Below are 21,633 nucleotides of genomic sequence, written 5' to 3'. Positions count from 1 at the left end.
CACTAATGACCCCCGTACATGCTTCAGCTGTTGGGGAGATTCAAGGAGAGTAAACACCGAATAGATTTATACCAGTGGACCACGAGCCACCACATAAGGGAACTTGACACCATATAAGTAAACATCGATGTAAATCTATTTGGTGTTTACTCCCATCGAATCTCCCTAACAACTGGTATCAAAGTCGATAGTTTGACTTGGTGACCAGCTCAGATGAGTAAGATGGCGGCGATGGATCTTAGTCTTGGGGATCCCTTGTATCGAAAGTTTTTCAAACAGTGAGTACAAGCAGCGTGTCCCGCAGATGGAGCAGCGGTACAAGTACCACAAGTAACCGGAGCATGTAGGCTCTAATGGTTATACTTGTGGATGATGACTTCCGCTTGAGGGGGAGGCTACCATGTGGAATAGACTCACACTTGAGGGGGAGATTGTTGGGTTACAAGTGTGAGGTGAAGTCCCACATCGGACAAAAGTGAAAAAGTTGAGCATCATATAAGTGAGGAGAAGACCCATAAACCTAAACCTTAAGGTTTTAGGTTAAAGTGTGATGTCAAGTTCCTTTATGTGGTGACTCGTGGTCCACCGGTATAAATCTATCCGGTGTTTAATCCCTTCGAATCTCCCTAACATCGACAAATACACATGGTGTCCACATCTATCTGGTGTTTACTCCCCTTGAATCTTGCAAAACAATAGAAGATCTTTACTAATGGGTCACGAGCAAACCACATGTACATCTTGCTTCAACCCAAAACTTTAAGGTATTAGGTTTGTGAGTTTTTTTTTTTTTTTTACTTATTTGTTACTCAGGTTGCATATTTCTACATATATGAGAATTTTCCTTCATACTTGAACTCCAACAATCTTTCACTAAAGTGAGTTTCTTTCACATAGTAATTTTTCCTTAAGTGAAGGTCTTTTTTCATCCACAAATATTCAATGGTGGCATTTGAAGCTTAGTCATGGCCATTGATGTGCTCTAGATAATTGTCTCATCATTAGCTCACATCAATGAAATATGTTGCCTGACCTCCACATTGTCAGGAAGACTTTTAACACAAAAGATCCACATACATGAATCTCATGCATGAATCCACACCACAAATTCCTTTATGCCTTAATACTCATCTAAGTTGAGGAACATTGACTTTGACACAACTTGTTAGGAATTCAATAGGGGTTAAAACATTAAGAAATCTTCACTAATGAACCATGATTCCATGAGCACACCACACAAATGAACTTGACATTACATCTCAAACCAAAACCTTAACACATTAGGTTTTTGGATTTTTCTCACTTACATGTTATTTTACTTATATATTTTTAATCATTGTGAGATTTTACCTTCACACTTAAACTTCAACATTAACTTTTAATGATTAAGTTTTTTCATGAGAAAATAAAATTAATATGCACCAAATATATAAAGTTCATTTTATATTATTATTCAATCGTACTATTATATATGGAATGTTTGTTGACTTTGTTAATAATTATCTTAAAAATTATATCAATCATAATTTCTAATTATTTTTTTAAAAGACCTATATTAGTTATTAATTTCTAATCAATCGACGTTACAAAAACTTTTAGATTGATAATTGTCATTAACCCATTTTTTATTTATTAAATTCTCTCAAAAGAACAAGGCACATGAAAGAAATTCAAGAAACAAGAAGGGGCAGAAAACTCACGAAGGAAGTGATAAAGAATTATTTTGCATTTGATAGGAAAAAGACGAAAGAGTAAGTAGAAAAGTGAAAATGGCTCTTAGCTAAGTCCAAAACAATGCTGCAAGCAAGTTAGCATTAAAAGCAAAGACAAAACATGTATCTCATCAATCAATCGGGAACTTTCTCTCTTATTTTGTACTACACCATGCTACAGGCAGAGGAGGCTCCACCATTTTTAACAAGATAACCGGCGAGGACCGAGGGAGAAGGGAGAAAATGGAACCAGTGTCCCCTCGGCTGTTCAACCCCAAAATAGGAATTTGCAAGCACACAATTAAAATATTTTTTTAAAATTTTAACCATTTAATCACAATAATCTAATGGTTGGACTTTTTCCATTGTCATGATATAAGCAACTCTTTTTAGGTGTGGGGAATGAACAATGATTATAGAATTATTAAGTCACGTAAACTTGAGCAAAATTACATAATTGAAAAATGATTTTCAATTTAGCCTATAAGATTATTAAGAATTTATTACTAGCTTTTACACAAACATATATATATATATATATATATATATATATATATATATATATATATATATATATATATATATATATATATATATATATATGGGAAAATTAAAGTTACTTTTATCAATGAAATGAAATGACAAAATCTCAGTCATAAAATGGTTCATGCATGATCCATCAAAATCAGTTATGAGGAACAGAGTAAGGGCATGTGGGTCAAAACCAATTTTGTCTTAAGGTCAGCAATGTCGACTAGGGGTTGGGGGCTTATCAAGTGAATCCAGCAATGGATTTTTTACTTGCAACAAGCATACCTATGCGATTATGTTTTTTATTTTTTTTCTTGGATACCTATGTATGTTTGAATAATTATTGGTCCAAAGTATTACTTATTAATAAAATAAAAAATTTAATTAAATAATATTACAAAGTAAAAGGAAATTAATTTGAGACTCTTTAAATGTAAAATGGAATCACAAATAAAACACATTTTTACAATATATATATATATATATATATATATATATATATATATATATATATATATATATAAATAAAAGAATAATGATATTTGAACACCCCAAGAATATTAATATTTCATTGAGTGTCTTTATTTCTCTATCTATCTCCTTGTTGCATGGTGTTATCATTTATATTAATAACTTATTTTTGATTTTTTCATATCTCTCTCAACGTGTTTACATCCGAAGGAATATCCAAATATATTTATCCCATATAAAAAGGTTCAATATGATATCTGGATGGATTATAAGGAGTGTTTAATAAAAGTTTGCTTAATGAATTATTTTTATAGTTCATTGGTTGATTTTATTCTTTTAGATATTCCATTTCCCATGAAAATTCTTAAACATTTATAACTTGGCTAACAACAAATAATTACAGAAAACTGTAGTATTAATCAAATAAATTCTACCAAATATTATTAGACACATAAGTTGAAGGTGATTGATTAATTTAGTGTTGTGGATATATGTATATAATTTCATTTTAAATTGAGTATATTTTAACGTAATAATTTACACATATATCTTTTTATTTTATAAGAATGTACACCTATATTATAAAGTTATAAGCTATATATGGAGAGAATCTGTGTTGTGAGTACATGTGAACCATTCTCATCAGAACATAATCTTGAAATTAGATTTTGTATCATGTATGTACTATTGGTGTCTGGATTATGCGATATTGAACTATGTTTTTTTTAGATGTTGAACAATGTTTTATAGACAATTTTTGGGAATACTTCATACATAAAAATAATTGAGAATATTTCCCTTGGCCCACCCTTGAATTTAGATATTGCATAACATCGTTTTTACAGTTGGACTTTAAATTATATATTAATGAATAATGTTACACATAAATGTTCATAATATATATATATATATATATTAAATGATGATTTTATTTGGGAATGGATATATCATATACTGTATGTTTAATTCCACGCAAATATAGTTTGAGTTAAATATCAAAACGGGAAAAAATAACTTTCAGAAATTATGAAAGAATTTTATTTGGGTAACCCAAAATGTGTACGATATACTACTGTTCTCATTTATTCAATGGTGACAATACTCTGAGCAGAAATCTGGCCTTTTTCGAGTGTCTGTCTCTCACGTGCTACAACTTTCTCTTACTATCACTGACATTGTCAGACACACATTATTCTACAGACTGAGCTGCTGAGTAATAACGTAGTGGCTCACTTTATGCCTTTATGCTAACCTTCTTAAGCATATCTTAAATATTGACAGAATAAAAGGTTTAAAAACTTAAGTGAATAAAAATTTGCATATATTATAAGGTTATATCAATATTAAAATTTCATTATTTTTATAATCTTTGAAACGAAATTATAACAAAATAGTACTACTATATTGCTAGTAGTATAGTAGGGCACGCGACACGAGAATGGCCAGAAATAAAATAAATTTAGAAACGATGTACTATGTATATATATATTCAACTCAAAAGTCATTTACCTTTTATTTACTCGTATGAAGATGTTTACCTTTTTGCTCACACAAAACGGTGCCATAGTTTACTGTTTGGCTCGAGAGAATCCAAATAAGGACAAAAATTAAATTTTAAAAATTGTTTTTAGTGAAAGACGTCTGCCTTTTTTCCCCTTGATTTGAGTTTTAGGGTTCCTTTAAGAAAGAGTCAAGATTGGATTTTTATTTCTTAAATTTAAATAATTTTGCATATATTTAGTTTAACTTATTTAAGAAATATTTATTAATTAATTTATCGCAATATTTTAAAAAAAACAACCTATTACTAGTATTGTTTTAATATTTAATTATTGTCGGATCATATTAGTAAATTTTAAAAAAGGTTTAATTACCATTAAGTCTCTATAATTATAATAACTTTTTTTCTTTTAAAAAATTTCATTTTTTTAATTCAAATAAGTTTATGTGAGTTGGAGTATAAATTAATCCTGTAGTATTAAGACCAAATTTTGATTCTACCCAAATATTGTCAACATTCTTAAAATTTAAGATAGAGTTCAATTTTAAAATTTTATTCAAGTCAAAATTTGAGACCAATTGAAAGATAAATATGGTCAATCCTAACCCGTCCCGAAGACCCCTTCTGCTAAGTGCAATTTCTTCGTTCTTGCAAGGAAACAGTATAGTTGAACAAAATATTGTTGTTTGAGTTAAAAATCATTTTTGAATCTGGGTCTGATGGCTAGATGGAGACCAGTCAAAATTTACCTAAATTAAGGTTAAAATGAAATTTATAATAGTTCTTGAATGTGTTTGGAAACACATTCCGTAAACGTAAGATCAATTCAAACCTATCAAATAGTTGTTTTTATTATTTCATGTGGGATCACTGTGATTTTATGAAGTAAAATTATATTGATTATGTTTTGAACACATTATTAAAGGTAGATAAACCAAAGGGGGTTGTAATATACAATCATTAAAATGTCATCTTATGGTATGGGTTTTCCAAAGGGAGCATTGGTTGCATATTTCCTTATGGGGAGTCCCGTTAAACAAAGCGGTTTATAAATTGTTTAATGTGTTTGGAAGGAGTTTTAGATGAAAATGAAAGAAAGGGAAAGGTCGAAAGTTTAATATTTGATATGGCAGGAAAATCTTTGATTTGATAGTGCAGAATGTTTTGTTCAATACATTGTACTCTTACGAGTCATGTGCAAAAAAAATTCTTTATATTTAAGAACTCATCGGAACAGCTTAATTCTTGTTTTCTTTCGTTAGGATAGGGAATCACGGCATCTAAAAACACTTCGACAGTAATGCCAATTCCTAATGTTTGTTTTATTTATTTTTTTAAATTCAAAACTAATTTAATGACAACTAAACTCGATAAAGTAACATTTTAATAAATTAAAATAGTTTTAAATGTGAGACTCATCAAATTTTAAAATTACCTTGTATTTATACTTCAAAAGTAATTTCGTTTTATTGTCTGAACAAAACCAATTCTTGTAAATTTATTTTTAAACAAGAAGTAACTTTTAATTTTTTATAACATCAGTTTTTTCAAAATTATTTTTTATGATTACTTTTTAAAATTAATGCTATCAAAATCTTAATAAAGGAATATCGTCAATTGTCAAGGATCACATTGACCCTATTTTAAAAGATAAATGATGGAAATATTTTTTGAAAGATAAATAATTAAAATGAATTAAAAAGTAAGATAAAAGATAATTTAGCCTTTATATAGTTAAAACTATCAACATTACGTAATAATTTACAAGTTCTTCAAAAAGAGTGTTGTAAAAATATCTTTCAAAAGAAAAGTTCATAGGAAAATCCATATAAAAAAAGTAAAATTAAGTGTAATAATTAATTTAAAATGGGTGAGGATTAAATTAGAAGAAAGTTGAAAAAGTCACTTAGAGCAGCAGCAATTGGCGCTGTGTCTCAGCTTCTTTTTTGGTCATTGATTTTGCTGCCAGCTTTTGGGCAATGTGTCCGTTGCAGTGGTTGGTTTGACAAATTTGTTAATAGAAAGAATAAAAAAATGGAAATAAGAAGATGAAGTCAAGAGGAAAAAGCTGGTTGCTGATGCCGCAGTTGAAAGCAAAATGTCAAACGCTACGATTCAGATTTTTGGGAACTGAGGTTTGACAGCTCCTCCTTCATAGCCACACTAGACTTCCTTTTCTATTTTTATTATTGACAATAATCTCATGTGTCATTGTTTTCGATTATCAACTCCTGCTTTTTATACAATATATAATCATTTCTGCTACTTTATCAACATTTCAATTTTTTTTTATTTAAACACAAAATGCATTTCTTTATCTGCATATTTTGATTAAAGCTTATATATAGACTTTAAGTTAACAATCTCAGTTTGTAAAAGTATTTCAAATATTGCTTTTCTCTTCAGAGCAATATTTTCATTTTCTGACGAGCTTTTCGAACCCTCCCGACACATCCGCTACAAATAACATATACTACCAAATTAGGATACAAATAATTCCTCTTTTATTAACTTAATTATCATTTAAAGGTGTCAATAGTGTTAAATACTTGTGGTCCTAGAAATAATTTTGCTCCTTGGTGTTTTTACTTGACTAAAACAAAATTTTCTTTAATAAAAAAAATTTATGATTTAAACAAAAAAAAAATTACATGATTATTCCATGACATATCATTACTGTTTTTAAAGAATAAAATATGGTGTTCAACGGAGTATTTGATAGTGGCTTCTGATTAAAACTAAAAAATTTGGGAGTAATTAGATTTGGTAAATAATTTTGGAAATATTATGTAAAAAGGGGTATGGGTATTTATACATTGTAACGAGGAAACCGTAGATAAAAATATATGCAACAAGAGTGCCTAACACTCATCCTACCTCTAGGCACCTATTATACTAACATATCATATGCATATGCCTCACATTCATACTAAAACTAACATATGCTTAGCAACAAACCACACAAAGACGAGGCACTAACCGCCGTGGCTAGTGCCATCCCTCCCCAAGACAACACCCTCGTTTTGCAACCATCCAAAAGGCAAAAGGCATAGAGAATCGTGTTGGAGAGACCTGTGTCAATATTGGGAATCCTTTAACCAACTGTCCCAATCTTCACAACGTTATCTGCTTGTAACTTTGGCCATGCCATGCCATGCCTACAAATTCATTCAAACCAACACCACACATGAACTTGTTTTTTAAACCCTTATCTTCATTATTGTTTGACAACCAAAAACACACAAGTACACACCGCTACAATCTCAATTTTCCCCCCCTTCTTTCCATGATCTGAAATCATCACTTTTTTCATTAATTCTTCTTCTATATATCTCTACTACTCCCTTTCTCATACCCCGTATATGGCTGCCTGTGCTTTGTTCAGTGGTGGCGGTAACATTACCGAAGATGGCAATGTTAATGGAAGTGGAAGTGCTAATAGCACTCCTTTGACAAGTGCCTCTAACTCTAGCAACATGAGCAACGAAGAACAACAACAACTACATGCTGGTGGCATCATGCCACAGCCTTATTGTGAGAGAAAAATGATGAGGAAAAGAATGGCTTCTGAGATGGAAGTTAACGTTCACGCCACTCCACCACACAACTCTTCCTCCACAACAAGTGATTATCCTAGGTTTCCTCGTCGAAGCAACACCAACACGAACATGTTAGAAAAAGGGTCCCCCACAACAACATCATCAACAACAACGTTAGCCGCAGGTACATGTAATAATAATAATAATAATAATAATAATAATAATAGCCATCATTATAATAATAGTAACAATAGTAATAGTGGTAATATTTCATCAAGAGATAACGTTGCTATTCCAAATTACCCCACTGTGACGGTCACAACCAACTACTCCACTATGTTGCTACCTTCTTCCCTCAATTCCTCTGGTGTTGCTCCAAACTACAACAGCACTCATCAACACCATCACTTCCAAGGACTCGTTGAAAGCCAGGACCAGCAAAACTCCGTGCCTGCAGTTTGTGGATTCTCAGGTTTACCACTTTTTCCATCTCAAAGCCAAAGAAACCGAGACAACATAAGAAACAGTGGTGGAAACATTGTTGACGTGGTTGCTTCCTCTTCTCCTTCTCCTTCCATGGACGACACTTCAGGAGCAGCAACGACAAGTGGTTGGATCGATGGTATATTGAAGGATCTCATTCACAGTTCCAACAGTGTTTCGATTCCTCAACTAATCAGCAACGTGAGGGAGATCATATACCCTTGCAACCCAAACCTCGCAATGGTTCTTGAATACAGGCTTCGCCTTCTTCTCACCGAGTCTACCACCCCGCAACACAAAAGAGGCACAGAAGGGGTGCCTCTTCTTCCTTCTGTTTCCTCAGTGAAGCTCATGAATAACCGTGTTGTGGATGGCATTGCTCCTAATTTGCACTTCACAGATGCTTCAGGTGGTGCTGTGGTTGTGAATCAGCACATGTTGTCCAATTGGGGTGTGCCTCAAATCACTCCTCACCATGATAACACCAACACCAACACCAACACCAACAATAACAACAACCCTTCAGTTTCTTTGGTTACTTTGCCTTCACCAGCACCTCCACCTCATTACTCACCACCAGAAGAGAAGAACCCTCAAGAAGAAGATCTAGCAGCAGCAACCACCACTGCTCATGAGGTGGCACTTTCAAGAAAGAAGAAAGAGGAGCTGCGTGAACAGAAGAAGAAAGACGAAGAGGGTCTGCATCTCCTCACTCTTCTGCTTCAGTGTGCAGAAGCGGTTTCAGCTGAGAATCTAGAAGATGCCAACAAGATGCTTCTGGAGATTTCTCAGTTATCAACACCGTTCGGCACTTCAGCACAGCGTGTGGCAGCATATTTCTCAGAAGCCATATCAGCAAGGTTGGTGAGTTCATGTCTAGGGATATACGCCACTTTGCCACACACACACCAAAGCCACAAGGTAGCTTCAGCTTTTCAAGTGTTCAATGGTATTAGTCCTTTCGTGAAGTTCTCACACTTCACAGCAAACCAAGCAATTCAAGAAGCCTTCGAAAGAGAAGAGAGGGTGCACATCATAGATCTTGATATAATGCAAGGGTTGCAGTGGCCTGGTTTGTTTCACATTCTAGCTTCAAGACCTGGTGGAGCACCTTATGTGAGGCTCACGGGGCTTGGTACCTCTATGGAAGCACTTGAAGCCACGGGAAAACGTTTGTCTGATTTTGCAAACAAACTTTGCCTTCCCTTTGAGTTCTTCCCTGTTGCTGAGAAAGTTGGGAACCTTGACCCTGAGAGGCTCAATGTTAGCAAAACAGAAGCTGTTGCTGTTCACTGGTTGCAACATTCCCTCTATGATGTCACTGGCTCAGACACCAACACCTTGTGGCTCTTGCAAAGGTTGGTGAAGAAAGGGTTTATGTCGATTTCATTCATTATTTAATTCTACATGGCTTTATATTATGGTTTGGATAATTCATTTGCATGATCTTTAGAGGCACCTGATATGAGCTGAGTGGTGGGGGGTTAGTACATAAGGAAATAGTTGTAGTATTGCTTTTCATGAAAGAATTCCCCAAAATCCTTTTTTTAACCTTTATAGGCTCTAGTACTCACTTTATGTCTCTGCCTTTTTTCTTTCTAAGGAAGATTGGGAACAATGATTATGTCTTGTTTTTGAATCCACTCTCTGCACATATATTAATGGGGAGAAACCAAAAAAAGAACTGTAGAATGTATATAGAAAGTTTTGAATGACATGGTGATGGATCTCGTGTATTTATCATTACTAACATGGGCAAACTAAATCTCTGGAGTTTAAAGGCATGCTAGCTAGTGTAAACCCAATCCCAAATCTTCTTTCTTTACACTTTTTAAAGTGTTTATTATAAAAGTTAATAAATCTAGGGTCTTGTTAATTATAACTTATAAGAATCGGAAAACATAAAAAAAACATAATTATAGACACTAGTAAATATTTTTATAAATTCATTTTACATAACGAAATTGTGATCGGATGAGTGTAAGCTTTTACGCTGATGATGCTGCATTTATTGCATGGACTTTGTTTTATGCAGACTGGCACCTAAAGTGGTGACTGTGGTAGAGCAGGACCTAAGCAATACTGGTTCATTCTTGGGGAGGTTTGTGGAAGCCATACACTACTACTCAGCATTATTTGACTCTCTTGGGTCAAGCTATGGGGAGGAGAGTGAGGAGAGGCATGTGGTGGAACAGCAACTATTGTCTAGGGAGATTCGAAATGTGCTAGCTGTTGGGGGGCCATCAAGGACTGGAGAACCAAAGTTTCACAATTGGAGGGAAAAGCTTCAACAGTGTGGTTTTAGAGGCATATCTCTAGCTGGTAATGCTGCCACACAAGCTAGTCTACTCCTTGGTATGTTCCCATCTGAGGGTTATACCTTGGTGGAGGACAATGGCATTCTTAAACTTGGTTGGAAGGACCTTTGCTTGCTCACTGCTTCAGCTTGGAGACCACCTTTCCATGGTGCCATTACCCACCACAACTAGACTTTTTGTGTTGGCCTTTTTCATCATCATCATCATCTCATTATTCTAATCATGTGTAGCATCCACCCCCCTCTTTGTTACTTAATTTAGAGAGAGATTGTTAAGGTGATCCCAAAGCACGTGATTTTTCTTGCCTAATGTGTACCCCTTCAGCAGTAACATATTAAAAAAAAAGATATAGTTAAAAATAGGAAACAGTGATATGACCAAATGGTTGAAGGGGTACCCCACTATTGACATAATGCAAGAAAGTTCTCTTGCTCGGGGAGCACTTGAGAGTTTTTCTAATAGTATTTTATTAAGAGAACTTATAAGGATGTTACTTTTATATTCTGATTTTAATGAATACCCTTATAAGGATGTTACTTTTATATTCTGATTTTAATGATTACCCTTATAAGGATGTTACTTTTATATTCTGATTTTTATGATTACCCACTTACCCCTAATGAGTGAGTCCTGAGTTGGTTAATGGATATTAGTTGCTGGTTTTCTCACTGAATAAGTATTACCTGAAGTATACTATTGTGTAGTGTAATATTTTGTTTGGAACAGTGACTTGAATTGTTGGTTGTTCAGTTTGGTTTGGAACAGTGACTTGAATTGCTTCTCAACCGCGTGATATAGAACAAAAGGAATGCATATACTAAATTTCGATAGTTTCATTTTTCGTTTCTCAAGAAATCCTGCTAAAATCTATAAAAAAACAAATTCACTGTTGAGGAATCCGCATTCATTACTTCTGTTAGGAACATTCAACGGTCTTCTTTGTAAGCACTTTGGGCATTTCTTTCTTATTTATAGGATAATCTTTTGTTTGTGAGGAAAAGGAAAATTAAAAGCTGCCCATTCTAAAGTGAAATTGTACTTTCATTTCTTTGGAAAACATGGCTTTCTTCAGAATAATATTTGTTTTTTACATTAAAATTTACTAAATGACATTCTGAAATTAACAAGCGATGAACTTTATTTGCTTTGGAAAACATTGCGATAAAATTAAATAACATCTATACATTTTTTACAGAATAACATTTAAACGTTGAAATCCATCACATGGGTAAACACTGTTTAAAGTTTGATGAAATAATCCATTTGGGTCCCTGAAATAGTTCTTCTCTTACAGTTGAAAATGAGTAATGATGAGGTTCAATGAAAAATATGGTCTACAATATTCACCGAGTTATTTCTAGTGTAATGTGAATTCAGTTCCATATATTCGATCATAACACAGCTCAATTCATTTATTATTTTCTTTTCCAATTACGAAGGGGTTAAGCCAAGACAACAGTCTCAATTATATTCGAAGTTTGAGCCCGATAATTAATTAAAAAATATTGATGCTTCCTGTATAAGCTTTTAAACAAAAATATTGTAGATCTCTTTTTTTAATAGACAACTTATTTTCAAGAAACTGGTAAAAATAAGTTATAATTCTAAAATAATTTAAACTAATGCATGCACTAATCTCGAATCCATGCCATACAAGAATTCTTCCTCTAACAACTGCTCTGTTAACATTCTGCTAACCATTACCTTCCGCATAGCAGTTGGTTTGACACGCCAAACACGTCTTGTGTTCTTCCTAAGATTTCACTCATCAATTACCAGAGATCACTCTGTTAAGAAGCCTAGGATCCTAATCTTCTACAGTTCAAGACGAACTGCACTCTCAATCACACCTTTCAATCATTTATATTACATTACACTTTTTGGCTGAATAACCAAAGCGATTTTTATGGAGGTTGTCTACAGATTTTGCAAAATCCTGTAGACAATCCCAATCCCATTGCCTCAGCGTACATCCAGAGAGCGAAATACCACACTCCGACCTTGGCTCCTACTCCCCATGAAAGGCGCGTTTCATTGATACGGTAAACAATAGTGAATTGCAAAGAGTAGTTACTTCTAAACAATTGCTAGAGGACAAAATTGTTACTTTTTTTCATTTATAGAGCTGTTGGACAACATTCTTGTCATCGAATAAGAACAAACTTTGGGCAAATTATGAATGGAAAGAACTAGAAGGAATAGCTCTACCTGTTTCTCGGCTACCAATAATTTACATCATGTAGCATAATAAAAAATCTTGAAAAAAACAATTTTACTGTCTTTATATTTTGAGTTATTTTTCATGGACCACTGCCTTGCTCATGTATAAAAATCTTCATAGTGCCCACCGGCACAGTGAGGATAACCTCAACACCAATTAGCTATCTTGGAAACTGTGAGGCTACTCAGACTTCTTGATCCTTTTGCCAGAGATGCAGGGAAGTTTACAGGTTCCTTATTGAGTGATTAATTTTTTAATTGGTGTGTTAAGCTCATCACCACCGGTCCACCATTGCTTCTTTCCACAAAACCCCTTCGAAAACTAGATCAGAAAATTGAGCACCCAAAGCACAGGCATCCTCTTGTTTAAGAGATCAACCCTACAATTTCCCAAACATGCACCACAGGAACAACAACTTATTATGAATTTACATTGCAATCACTTAAGAGCTGATCCTCTTTGTTCAGAAACTTCTTCCAATAGCTTTTATACTGTGGAATTCCCAGATCAAGCCAAGGTTTCATTTTCCCATTGTAGTGTAGCACCGAAGCTGTCTTAATGGGCTGAGTATCAATTTTATAATCATGACCCAGTCCAGACACAACCCACGACTCATTGAGTGGATATATTTCATTCTCAAAGGTGAGCAAGCTTGCCCGCCATGCAATACCCTCCACAGATCCTTCTTGCATTGTAAACTACACAAGGAAATACAAAGATCAGAAAATGTAAAAGGGACCAAAATATACAACCTATATCAATTTATACAAATCATTAAAGACAATACAGCAAATAAATTAACATAATTTTTTAGGTAATTTTATATTTGCAATACAGACCAAGCAGAACATGAGTCGTCAAAATGTAAAAGACTTATTCTGCTCCCTTCCCTCAAAATTTCCCAGCAGTTAAATTAAAAAACAGAAGAAACCTGCAGTGAAAGTGAGGCCAAATAATAATCCAAGTCCAATTAATAGTATTATAGAATAAATTAAGAAAGGCTTCAGAAAGTGATTAATGAAGTGATTGAGTTGGATACCACTCAGCAGAGGTGTATTCAGAAACATGATGTTTGCATGTATTAGTTTACAAGTATAATATGAGGCTAACAGTTCTTATCCAAAGTTGAACTAATTCCAATACTACTTTGAATTCTAACTAGATCAAGTTGGGCTACCCAACTCATCTGGGACAAAATTTCAGATCAATAAACTATTAGCCAAGTTCAGCCCTATGCAGAATCCGCGTTATTCAGGCTGCCTCCTAGCTCATTTTCTTATTTTATTCTAATTATAAAGTTTAAAATTCAAATTTCCAAATGATTTATTTAATTGACTTGTATTAAAAGTTTTCAAAATAATTGTAACTTAAGATAGATATTTGTTTTAAAATGACATTTCATTAAACTTCAAAAGAATAAACTTATTAATTCTAGGGCCAGTTTGGATAAACTTCATGATAAGAAATTGTACAAAAAGAAAAATGAAATATTCTAAGGAAGTAAATTCCGTCAAACTTCTTGCAAAAGTTAAAATCAACTTGTGCACGCCAACTTTTTTAAAACTAACTTCATCTAACTTCTTGCCTTTAGTCATAAACCATTAAAAAGCTCTCCTAAGTTAGAAGCTAATCTAAATTCTAAACTCAAGTGATTAATAGTTGATTTTGGCATTTTTTAGTCTGTGGGCTAGGCATGTTGAAACTTGAGCTAGGCAAAATCAAGACAGCTGCAATAGGTCAGGCCAAAATAAGTTTATAAGTAAATGTTGCTAGCCTAACTATATTCATCAAGATTATCTCAATACCTTTATTTCCAATTCTGAAAAGATTGTATTGCAATTGTAGTGAACTTAGTTACTTACCTCTTTTATCAACTTTCTGTAAGTTTGAGTAAGACCAAGCTCTCTCCACCTCACCAGGTCAATTATGTTCAACCCTGACATCCAAGCACAGGAATTCTGACTGAGACCTTTCTCACCCAGATAACTTTTCAGTTGACCCAGCTTTACCGAGCAGAACTGCACTGCACCGTTCACTTTATCTCCCAAGTCTGTGTTCCACAGGGCAGATAAGTCTTGTTGGATAACAACATCATCATCCAGAACCACAACTTTATTCAAATTGCTGAATAAATCAGGAAGTAAATAGTGTGAATCAGAAAAAATTGAAAGGAACTCCGTTCTAATCTGGTTTGTGGATGGATTATCATAACTGAGAATTGAAACACGGAACTCCTCAGGCAAGGATAGAAGCAACGGATTTTCCTTTTGGATGTCCAGCTCAACATTCAGCACTTGAACAGCAGCTTCCTTATAATGGTTTCTCAAGAACCAGAGCTTCATTGCATAATAATTTTCTCCATCAGTCAAAACATGAAAAACCTGATTTGAACTTTCCTGAAACATTGTGCAGCAACAAGTAAATGATTATTATAGCCCCTAAACTCAACCTCTATCAAATTAGTAGTGCATGACTAGAAGCATAACATACTTTTGCATGAAATACGGTGGAGTTGATGACTACTGAAGCTGCAAGCACATTATTAGAGAAAATAACATAATGGTGCAATGAAGAATCAATAAACTTTTCTTCATCAGCCTTTTCGTCATAATGCGAGGATTTGAAATATTCTACAGTTAGTTTCAGTGACAGGCAGTGATGACTCTTTGGCATTGTCTGAACATTAAGTTTATATAAGAATGCACTCTGTTTCATGTGGAAGTTGGCTTCATCCTCAGTCAAATCAAATATTTGTCTCAATTTCTTGTCCACATTGTCGCAAACCACAGGGATTGATTTTACTTTGGTTATTGTATTTTCCATCTTTTTTGAATAACTCCCAGCCCTGTAAAATAATATTGACTGCCATGTAAAATTACTTGCAAATTTATAGCATTTTAACGGAGGAAAAAAAACAAGAAACAAGTGCAGTCAATCCTTGTCAAGAGACATAATAAAGCCATTCATATGCTTACACCTAAGAGCTTTGCATTTGGAGAGTTGGTTCATGAAATGATATTAGAACCCCTCCACCAAGTGGTCACAAGTTTGATCCTTCCTGGCCCCCAATTCTTCTAAATAAAAGTTAAATTTCAGCACATGGTAAAAATGAGCCAGTGCATTGTTCATGCTTCAAGCCCAAAGGCTTTTGCATGAGGGTGTGTTTAAGAGATAATAAAACCATTCATGTGCTAACACCTAAAACCTTGATCTTTTAAGAAAGTTGATTCATCACAATCCTGAAAGGTGAGGATGACAGCAATAGCTTTTGGTTTGAGGTAAAACAAAATAAAGGACATATTAAACCCAATGATGGAACAAAGTTGAGACAAGAAAGAAAGATAAGGCTATGCTTTGGAGAATAATGTATTAGGCCAATAGTTGTCTAGGGAACCATAAATGGTGTCAAAATAAGTATTTAAGTAGAACTGAAGTTCTAGACAATTGAACTACTTTAAGGACTCTGAAAACGTGAAAATCATCTGAATTCAAGAAAACTAGACTCTGAAAATGTGAAAATAAGCTGGAATCAAGAAAACCACCAAAAGCCTGATCTGCAAGCAGATATAAAAACTGAAATTTAATAACTTTTCTATAAGACTACTTGATTGAAGGAGAGATTTTGCCCAATTGCAACTATGAAATTCCAATAGCAGCTCAAACAGATCAGACAGGTAAAACTTAGGGTGAAAAGAAATATAATATGAAACAACATCTTACGCTGGTGGAAGATCAGCATCTGTGGTAGATTCACTAAGCATGTGCTCCATCTCCTGTATATTCTGTTTCAGTTGGCGAGACAATTTATCGTTTGCTGGGAGTTTTGCAAGGCTAGGATAATAAGCTCTAGCAACAAATAGTTGGTCTTTCAATTTCTTAACCAGAGCATCTTTCATTTCTTGTCTATGTTCTTGTTGCCAAAGGCAATAGCTACCAAATGTGAGCTCACATGACTTTCCACCTTCATCGGCAGTGCTTGTTTTAGGGCGGTTGACTTGTTCAACTTGACCACTTCTAGGATTCTGTTGCAGAATTTAATCAGCTCAAGTCGTTACATGAATGCCAATATATAAAATAGCATGTAAAGAACTTTGCTGGAGAATAATACTGAGTCCAGTTATATAACTTAATGTAATAACCTGAGCTAGTGAATGTTATCAGGCTGAGCTTGTATTAGTTGTACTATATTAGTAGTTGACCTATATTATTAGTATAAATAGGGAGTCTAAGTTTGTGATGAATTAAACTATTCTGAGCAATCAATAATCATTGAAAGATAGAGTTTCAACAAGGGGCAAGAGCAGTACATTCCGATTTCCATCATGACCATGACCTCCCTTCCACTGTGCAGAATAGAGTTCCCCCCCAAACCTTGAACTGTCTTGTATGCCATTATCTGTTTCTCATCTCAGATTTTTCCTTTTGCATTCTTTTTCACATAACTGCTGCAAAACCCAGTCTATGTTTTCTGTTTACAGTTTTACTACTTGAGGGGCAGTGTTAGAGAGCATGAGTTTGTCTATATTATGTTAATTCTTAGTATGCTGTGAATGTTATTGGATTAGGATAGTAATAGTCATACTAGATACAAGATTTGTGCTTGTTTAGATTATTAGTGAAAATTGGGGCCTGCATCAATATTATGAATTGAATTTTTAGTGCAATTACTTGATTAATGTGTTCAACAGAAATTTCAACCATTTACAGTAATATGCTTACATTTGAAGTTGGACGTGATTGCAGAACACCCTTAGGTGGCGCCTTAGAACCTGAAAATCATTAAAATTAAAAGCATAAAATATGAAGGAAATGAGAAAGAAGGTAAATGATGAAAGTAAATAATCTTGAATCAGTAGACCACCTCTTTGTTTATCATCTTTGCCAGCCTTATTGTTGGAATCATTCTTGCCTTCTCGAGCATATTTCTTGAGAGCATCCTGACATGAAATTATTGATAATTAATGATTACGCCAAAAAATATTGTAGATATGGTTGATTGGGTGGTTAAGAAAGAAGGAAAAGAGGAAAAGGTCGTGGGTTCGATCCTCCGGCTAACAAAAAACTAACAAAATAACAATTGCCGATAAAAAAAAAACTTGAGAAAAGAATTAATAGCACTAAATTCAATAGTTAAGCTTCGAATTCTATGGAAACCTAAATTTCCAATGCCTCACCATCTGGGTAATCTTTAATTTTTATATGTTGAAAGACTTCAAAACAAAAATTCACACACTAAATCCTTATGCAGACAATAAAGACACCAAATAAAATTTAAATCCCTATATATTAGATTTACAGATAAAATAGAAAACAAACTTTTATTGATCTTTTATGGGAAGTACAAAAGTCACTGAGTTAAACCCTATATACTATAAGGACCAGTAAGATTGGAGGTGTCCGTTGTAACTGTCTGACAGCGACAGTTATAACTGACAAGAACTAATACAGTAAAAGAAAATACAAAGAGAAGAGTATTCTCTTACACTATAACTGAATCTCATAATCATATTAGGATAGGAAAGTATCCCCAATTATACAAATTACATACTACTAATACTAGTATTATCATTTATACTATTATATAACCAGATTAAACCATATGCATTATGTATAACTGTCTAAGTGTCTGAGATAATAATATTCTTCTAAACTGCCATTTAAAAAATGCTTAGAGATTGGGCACCTTTTGATACACTGCTTTTATATTCTCTTGTTCTCTTATGTATTTTTCTTTTTCTATTTTTGGAAATTATTATCCTCCTTTTTTATCTGTACCTTTCCCCATTTTTTTCTAATCAATTTATTTCACTATAATTATAAGGAAAAATCAAAATCCTCAACAACTTACATGGATGAAATATTAAGATTGACATGGAACCAAAAACCTTACAATGATGACAGTTACATAAATGTGATTGACTCTCAGTCTGTTTGGTTCAAAGGAGTGCATAGGAGGGATTTTAATTAAGAGAAGTGGTTGGAAACTAAAGTAATTAACTATTATAACCTTAGAGTAAACAAATCAAACCATTGAGCATAAAAAGAATAATTAGGTCAGCACAACTCACAAACTCTAAGCATTGTCCCCTCCCTCCAAACCCCCCAATGTTGGAGGGAAGCAAAATCTGAGGGGAGGGATTTTTTTCGCCCTCTTATTTCCCCTTCCCTCCCTTCCATTCCCCTCCAGCCAACCACTGTTCGGTTTTCTTTTCAATTACAGTAGGCAAGAATAAACATGTACGTTTACATTCTTCAATTAAACGATATGAGAGAATCATCAGTTTATAGATGCAATATTTTATTAAACAAGTATAAAAATTAACCACCACAATATTATGTAGAGAACCTTTGGAAGAGTTGGTTCAAACTTTGTGATAAGATCCTCCACATGATTTGATTGTCCTTCCTGCAAAAGAAATTTACCAAAAAGACATGAATTCAGGGTTTGGGGGGATAAGATTTAACTTTTTGGATGTTTGTGTTATAAGTTCTATAATGTTTGTGCAACGGTTATCTGTTTCTTTTAGACTTCATTACTGATTACTGAGAGAGTATTAAATGTATGAATTGCTTGCTCATTTTTCTTTGTTTTGAAAACATACCATCAATAGTTGTGCACACCAATAAAAAAATTGAATAGTATTCACTCATTTGACTTCTTAAAAACAACAAATTATGCCGGAATTTTTATTTTCTGCAATCGGTGACAACTGTAACTTAACCACAACTATGACCAACAATATTTCGCCTAAGAATGATGGAGAGCTACAAATAACTTGGGGAGGGTGTTAACCACCATACCTCAGACTCATTATGGCCAACATCATGTCTATCATATCTTTCAAGACTTTTCTCATTCTGAATTGGAAAAGAACAGAGGTGAAGGGAAGAAAACAAAAGCACACAACAACATCAATACAATGATAACACACCGAGCTGGAAAATTTGTAACTATTCACAGATACATTTGAATTGAAAGCTCACCGAAGGAGTACTCTTCTGTTCATATATATATCCTGCAAAATCGCAATGATAAATGGAATCCAAGAGTCAGAAAAAAAAAAAACAAAGAAATCAAGTCAAGGCACAAGATCTATGATTAGCAGAGCATGTTCAAGTAAAAATAATAGTGCATTTATGACCACTGCTAATAAGTACACATAAATATGCTAATAAATACGCATAAATATATCCGAAGCATGAGACATTAATTTTAGAATTCCACTACACTACAGATTATATAATCATTAACAGAACATCACTATTTGCAAAAATAAGTGGAACGCAGGTTCCTCACGTTACTCAAAATTGAATGAAAAACTGTACGTCCTGTGAGGTTTTCGTATTCCAATTATACCTACATTCAACTTTTCCCTCATAAACGCGTTCTTACTATTACTATTATTGACAATAAATCTAGATGCAATTCCTTATATGCTTGCTCGTGCTGTTTTTTAACCAGAATTGGAGTTTTACTTCGGTAACACATGATGGCATTTAATGCGACGTAAATTACTCAGGTGAAACTCCAATTCCATGGAAGAACAACACCAAAATCACCTAAATAACTCTTATCTAAAAGTTTTATCATACTCATTATTACTTTTTTCACTATAAAAAAGAAAACGAGCACACGGATCTTTCATCGAGCTCGAAGTAACACAAGCACAGACGAAGAGGAAACTCGATTCGTCGATTCGGAACAAGCGAGGATTCAACGACGCCGTTTCACGTGCAGCGCGAGAAAAGGATAGATCTAGAGCACGTCGCAGTGTGAGAAGATAGAAATCGGAGGTGAAATTGACGTGGATCTGTTGCGGAGGGAGAATGTGGGAGAATGGAAGGGAATTTATAGAGAGAGATCTCGGCGAGATCGTACCGGAAGAGTGGAAACCGTTGTGGAGACCGAGCAGGAAGACGAGAGGGACGAGCATGGAGAGAATGACGAGACCGAGCACCGCAACTACGAGCCCTTTCCACCGCCTTTTCGCCGGGACGCCGTACGACGGAAGCGCGCCCATACCACCACCACCACCACCACCGCTCTTCATCAGTTTTCTGTTTTTGTTTTTTTTTTTGTTGTTTTCTTCCTCTTTTTTTCTCTCTCACTCTATGGGGAGATAATATACCTCTCTATGTGTGTGTGTTTCTTTCTTTCCCTCTCACTCTACTTCACGCTTTTTATTATTTTTTTCTTTTTGAGATATTCGTGAGCTTATTGGATTCCAGAGATAATTATTTTATTTTATTTAAAATGATTTTTGGTGTATTTTAATTTTTAATCTTTCTCAACCGCCGACTGAGTTAGTTTTGTTCAGCAGAATTCGCTGCTCCTACGAGCTTCATTTGCGCGCTTAACGTGAGCCTCGGTCTCCCAGCCCTACGATATGAGAGTGTGAGTTAATAAGATGGATCTAACGGTCGGCTAAGTTGTTGTTGTACCGGTTATGGTAGGTATTAGGTAAACTTGTCAGGGGAAAATTACAGTGAGTAAAGACTAAAGAAGGGAAATTACTATCACTAAGTTTCGGTATATATATATATATTATTTTATATTCGATCTCATTTAATATAATAAATGATAAAAATTATATATTGGATTCCACCAAATCTTAAAGTTAATTTTTTTAAAACGAATTTATCTAATCTAATTTAAAACCTATATGCATGATTTTATAAATTTATTTTAATATTTTTTTAAAGGGATTTTTTTTAATATTAAGTATAACTTGATTAGCACGAATTAATTTGAAATTCATTTTGTACCAATTATGATTTTTTACTGTGTAATATATTTTGTATTTAATTCCGAAGAATAAATTTTAATAAAGAATTAATATAAGATAAACTACGATAT

The 21,633-nt window shown here is 33.9% G+C and overlaps 2 protein-coding genes across 2 annotated transcripts; one reads left to right on the top strand and one right to left on the bottom strand.

The window, feature by feature from the left end:
* The first annotated feature begins 7,087 nt into the window (after positions 1-7,087).
* Positions 7,088-11,097, top strand: LOC100803919 (protein SCARECROW). The gene is made up of 2 exons (XM_003533594.5): positions 7,088-9,595; positions 10,273-11,097. The coding sequence occupies exons 1-2, from the start codon at positions 7,578-7,580 to the stop codon at positions 10,724-10,726; spliced, it is 2,472 nt and encodes an 823-aa protein (XP_003533642.1). The 5' UTR covers positions 7,088-7,577; the 3' UTR covers positions 10,727-11,097.
* Positions 11,098-12,639: 1,542 nt separating this feature from the next.
* On the bottom strand, positions 12,640-21,061 carry LOC100795264 (probable galacturonosyltransferase 7). Its single transcript, XM_003534569.5, has 10 exons — positions 20,656-21,061; positions 19,761-19,792; positions 19,578-19,634; positions 19,123-19,182; positions 17,638-17,713; positions 17,496-17,545; positions 16,497-16,798; positions 15,267-15,621; positions 14,639-15,172; positions 12,640-13,474 (listed from the first exon to the last, which is right to left on the bottom strand). Exons 1-10 carry the CDS (start codon positions 20,825-20,827, stop codon positions 13,196-13,198), a joined length of 1,917 nt encoding a protein of 638 aa, XP_003534617.1. The 5' UTR covers positions 20,828-21,061; the 3' UTR covers positions 12,640-13,195.
* Positions 21,062-21,633: the final 572 nt, after the last annotated feature.

The sequence above is a fragment of the Glycine max genome, chromosome 9 (assembly GCF_000004515.6).
Source record: "Glycine max cultivar Williams 82 chromosome 9, Glycine_max_v4.0, whole genome shotgun sequence".
Classification (NCBI taxonomy): Eukaryota; Viridiplantae; Streptophyta; class Magnoliopsida; order Fabales; family Fabaceae; genus Glycine; species Glycine max.
The sequence above is the reverse complement of the archived record's forward strand: the minus strand, read 5'-3'. Positions and strand labels throughout refer to the sequence as shown.